The sequence below is a fragment of the Gastrolobium bilobum genome, unplaced genomic scaffold (assembly GCF_033153095.1).
Source record: "Gastrolobium bilobum isolate Gb01-03AN ecotype WA unplaced genomic scaffold, APGP_CSIRO_Gbil_v1 utg12132, whole genome shotgun sequence".
NCBI lineage: Eukaryota > Viridiplantae > Streptophyta > Magnoliopsida > Fabales > Fabaceae > Gastrolobium > Gastrolobium bilobum.
This window is the reverse complement of record NW_026899550.1, coordinates 28-5,245: the sequence shown is the minus strand read 5'-3', so window position 1 is coordinate 5,245 and position 5,218 is coordinate 28. Positions and strand designations below refer to the sequence as shown.

The following is a 5,218-nucleotide window of genomic DNA, read 5'->3' as shown; positions in this document are numbered from 1 at the left end:
TACCGTTCAAATAAATAATAACTCTTACGAGAAAGAAGAAGATTCAGTAATTTTATCAAAAATTAATTTTCCACATTATTATTTCATATACTTTGTTGTTTACACTTTTTATTTGACAAAAAGAGTAAGAAAAAGAATGTATGTTGAATTTTTTTTATTTTATTTTTTGGTATCAAAATGATTTTATTTTATTAATATGAATAAAATAATGTTAAAGTAATATTATTTAAAATTTATAAAAATAAATTACAAATTAAAAAACTATGTATTAAAAACTGTGTTTTTATTATGGGTTATATTTATCTTATTTTACATGAGATAAACAATTTTTCTACACATACAAAAGAGGGGTGAGTCTCACCACTCTTTTTTTTTCTTTCCTCTTATCTGTCGGTCCCACTTATAATTTTATTTCTACAACATGAGGTAACTGTTGGATATATGCTCTTTTGGTCACTAAAGTCCTATTGGGCTTCAGTGACACTTGAGCCCATGAGGCTTAGGGTTGAGTTATGTCTAAGACCTAAGGTATATATTCATAGTTTTCTCCTCTTGTGCCTCCAAGGTGAACAGATCATTAGAAACAAACCCAAGAGGCAGACGTTCATCATCTGAACGGTTGCCCACACAACCATCTCATCCTCCTCGAGAGATAGTCTGGAAGATCGATCATAGAGGGAACAACTATTGTTCGTGGTCACACAACTACGCCCTTCCAGGTAATCAAAACGATGAAGGTTAATCTTTTCCCTCGTCGTGTCGGTTCGATGCGCTTCCGCGTTTCTGATGATATACCTACAATTGGTATCAGAGCCGGATCGCGATGAGGAAAAGAACCAGTTTTGAAATAAATTCATGTGATTGTTTTTGAAAATTATTTTTTGAAAATATGGCATCTTTTTCTATATTTGTTATTTATTTCATGGTGATCATTCGTTTATAATTCTTATTCGATATTGCTTTTAATTTTAATCGGTTAATCGCTTTAATCCATGGTTAGATTCTCTCGTGTATTTCTTGATTTGTAACAAGGAGGCTAATCCCATATGATTAGGTTTCCTTCTTGCTGTTTTTGTTTTTTTTGGAATTTCTATGTATTTTTCGAATTTCTGTAAAAATTGGAGATCAAGAAATTGCGAAGAACATGAGGATTCAACACTGTCTGAGACTTTTCGTGGACCTCTGGACCTCGGAATTGGACGATCCATATATGGTTGGAAAGAGGACGGAAATACGATCAAAATGACGGGTGGATCGCCGCCGTTAGATCCTCCACGCGCCTCCACGCGCCACCTCAAGTGGATGAGAGTGGGCTTCACTCTCCGGGAGAGATACGGAGCGTGGGGGCGCGTGCCACACCCTTTTTGGGTGGTTCCGGCGACCGTGTTCTCGTCTCCCCGTGGTGGTCCTTCCCCTGGATTTTCGTGTTGAGATGACTTCGGCTGACGGCGCGGCAAAACAGTTGGCTAGGGTTCCTTTTTTTGTCTCCTAGGGTTTCTAGCAAAGGATTGGGTCTTTGGGCTTGTGGGCCCATAGATACCCTAAAGGGGCTTGAGACAGATACTAGGGGCTGGACGGAAAAGGAATTTCAAAGTTGTAATTTTATTTATTTATTGATTATTATAGGAAAGTCATGGATTAAAGTTATTTATTTATTATTTAATGTTTTAATTGAATGGTATGAATTATATGTGCGATTAAACATGATGTATAAAATAACATGTCATATAGAATAGGAAGATGCCATATTGTTGCATGATCACATGTCATTACTGCATAGTAGCTATTATGTCTTGAATCGACTAGTATGATAGTTAGTATGCGTGATTATTTAGGTTGTCCATTGGATTAATTAATTATGGATTTAAAATCTAGATAAATAATCCAGTTAATTTCCTAAGAGAAAATTGTTTTTTGAGAAAATAAATTTTTGTGGGTTTTCTGAAATGGTCATGGAGTAACACGTGTTGACGCAAAGTGACCGGATTTCTGAAATCAAACAAAATTTTTTTTTTGAATTAAACATTTCTTGGAAATTAAAAATTATAATTTTTAAAATATTGAATGGGTGAAGGTTTTAAATTAAATATTTAATTATAAAACCTACGGGCTCCAATTGTGGGTTTATTAGTGAAATGATTATCGCTGAAGCCCCATCGGATAAGGATAATCAGATTTCGCTAGATTAAACCTTAATATCTTCAAAATTTTGGTAAAGTTTTGTACGGCCCATCGTCGGCAACACTTAGATACTAAAGATAATTTTGACAATAAACAATGGTTAAATACATTCAACTTTAATAAAATTGTTAACCCTCCCATCGAGGCTCTGACAATGGAACTGAAGGCCTAAAATAACAATATTAGTTTTACAAGTATCTTGCCCATCGTAAGCCTTGTAAAGATAGCTAATGGATTGTTAAACAATAAACGAATAGTAGTTATTAGAATCTACTAGCGCCATATCTGTTTGTTGTTTTCTTTTCGAGTTTGTAAATAATGTGTGTAATTTTATTTTCAGAAAAATGTCTTCATTCAATCCTTTAGCTACTATTTTGAGTCAAAAACCAATGGATGGTACAAACTACAAACAATGGAAAACAAATCTGGATATTGTTCTTCAATATGAAAAGCTCAATTTTGTTCTGACCACCCCTATACCGGCGCAGCCTGCTGAAGATGCGCCTGAGGCAACAAAGGCCCAATTTCAGCAGGAGAAGGAGAAATGGGAGAAGGCAAATGTGGCAGTTCGCTGTTACATTTTAGCCAGTCTTGCCAATCACCTTCAGGAGCAGGTAAACATGGTTGAGAGTGGAGCAGCTATGCTCCAGACTCTTGATGGCATGTTTGCTACGTCCAGCAGCTCTGCTAGGCAGATTGCGCTGAATGCTGTCACTAAGACAGTAATGTCTGGAGGAAGTGTGCGGGATCATTGTTTGTCAATGATTGCAAACTTCAAGAAGGCTGAGGATCATGGGGTCAAGTTTGAACAAGAAGTAAAAGTTGACCTTCTCTTGCAATCATTGCCTGAATACTTCACTCAATTCAAGATGAATTATAATATGAATAAGATGAATCTTAATCTTACTCAACTGATGCACGAGCTTGAGAGTGCTGAACAGTCTCTAGTCAAGCAGGGCAGTGCATTTTATGCTGGTGAAAGTTCTGTGAAACCTAAGGGGAAACCCAAGGGGAAGAACAAGAACAAGAAAAAGAAGAAATCAGGTATTCCAGTTGCCAAACCAGTTGCAATGAAGCAACCGAAAGGTAAGTGCTTCAAGTGCGGACAAAAGGGGCATTGGAAGAAAAATTGCCCACGCATGAATCAGCCAGGTATGGGTAATTTACATGTGATTGAGGCTTGTTTAGTGGAGAATTACAATGATAAATGGATCATTGATTCAGGAGCCACTAACCATGTTTGTTACTCTTTGCAGTGGTTCAAACATAGCTTGCCTTTAAGCGAAGGACAAAGAGTTTTGAAGCTTGGAAATGGGGAGCTTGTGTCTGCACTGGCAGTGGGACAAGTTATTTTATCTTTTAATAATTGCAGAACTTTGGTTTTAGAAGACTGTTTATTTATTCCGGATTTTAAGAGGAATTTAATTTCTGTTAGTTGTTTGATTAAACATGGTTTAACAGTTCAGTTTAATTCCTCAGTTTCAATAAGGAGTTCGTCTTCTTTTATTTGTTCTGGCGTAATGTTTAATGGTCTTTATTTCCTTAGTCCTGTACCCTGTGAAGTTTATCATGTTGAATTAAGAGATGTTGAGGATATCAACTCATCAAAGAAAAGGAAAGTTTCCAATGAAACTTATCTTTGGCATTTGAGGTTGGGTCACATTAACTCAAACAGGATACACGGTTTGGTTAAAAGTGGGATCTTAAAATCCCTGAACTTTGAACCAATACCAGTATGTGAATCTTGTTTAGAGGGTAAAATGACTAAGAGATCTTTCAAGGCCAAGGGAAATCGTGCCACACATCAACTGGAATTGGTGCATACTGATGTATGTGGACCAATAAATGTCCAGGCCAGAGGCGGGTATCAGTATTTCATCACATTCACTGATGATTACTCTAGATTTGGACATGTGTACCTGATGCGTCATAAGTCTGAAGCTTTTGGAAAATTCCAAGAGTTCAAGGCTGAGGCAGAAAAACATCTTGGTGTTCAAATTAAGACTCTTCGGTCTGATCGAGGGGGTGAATACCTATCTGGAGAGTTCAGGTCTTACCTGACCCAAGAGGGGATAGTTTCACAATTATCTTCTCCAGGGACACCCCAGCAGAATGGAGTCGCTGAAAGGAGAAATAGAACCCTTTTAGAGATGGCAAGATCGATGCTCAGTTATTCACCTTTGCCTGATTCATTCTGGGGATATGCCTTAGAAACTGCTATGTACCTTTTGAACTTGGCTCCATCAAAATCTGTTCTAAAGACTCCAATAGAATTATGGAAAGGGTGTAAGCCCAGCTTGAACCATATTCGGATTTGGGGTGCTCCGACACATGTCTTACAACAGAAGCCAAATAAGATGGACCCTCGTACAGAAGTGTGCATGTTTATAGGCTATCCTAAAGGAACCAGAGGCTGGTTATTTTATAGTCCGAAAGAAAAGAAGGTTTTAGTGAGTACACATGCGACTTTCTTAGAGGAGGACTATATGGAAAATCACAAGCCGAGGAGTACGGTTATACTTGATGAGCTAGACTCGGATCAAGTTTCGCCTCAACCTCAAGGGGTCCTCAAATTGTTAACCCACCAGACTTGAATCATCCTGTAGATGCTCAGCAACAAGTGCAGCACAGTCGTAGTGGGAGATTGATTCGTAAACCAACAAGATATCTCTTGTTGGGTGAATCGAGTCAGGATGTCATCATTGAGAATGATGATGATCCCACTAGTTATGACAAGGCACTAGAAGATGTTGATGCTCAGGAATGGCTTGAGGCTATGAGTCGTGAAATGGATTCTATGTATTCTAACTCAGTTTGGTCTCTTGTAGATGCACCAAAAGGGGTAAGACCCATTGGGTGTAAGTGGATTTACAAGAGAAAGAGAGGATTAGACGGAAAGGTTGAAACCTTCAAAGCTAGATTGGTGGCGAAAGGGTACACCCAAATAGAAGGTTTGGATTATGGGGTAACCCTTCGCCGGTTGCCATGCTCAAGTATCCGGATTCTCTTATCTGTTGCAGCAAATCTTGATTATGAG

The 5,218-nt window shown here is 37.9% G+C and overlaps 1 protein-coding gene across 1 annotated transcript; it reads left to right on the top strand.

Annotated features, from left to right (window-relative positions):
* Positions 1 to 2,525: 2,525 nt before the first annotated feature.
* LOC133291363 (uncharacterized) lies at positions 2,526 to 3,129 on the top strand. The gene is made up of 2 exons (XM_061489619.1): positions 2,526 to 2,983; positions 3,105 to 3,129. Exons 1-2 carry the CDS (start codon positions 2,526 to 2,528, stop codon positions 3,127 to 3,129), a joined length of 483 nt encoding a protein of 160 aa, XP_061345603.1.
* The last annotated feature ends 2,089 nt before the right edge of the window (positions 3,130 to 5,218 follow it).

Bases quoted from the DNA above. Each gene is read 5' to 3' on its own strand.
- LOC133291363 (XM_061489619.1), top strand. From the start codon at position 2,526: ATGTCTTCATTCAATCCTTTAGCTACTATTTTGAGTCAAAAACCAATG. The intron at 2,984-3,104 runs GTTTGAACAAGA...CTGATGCACGAG, and splicing joins GCTGAGGATCATGGGGTCAA to CTTGAGAGTGCTGAACAGTC.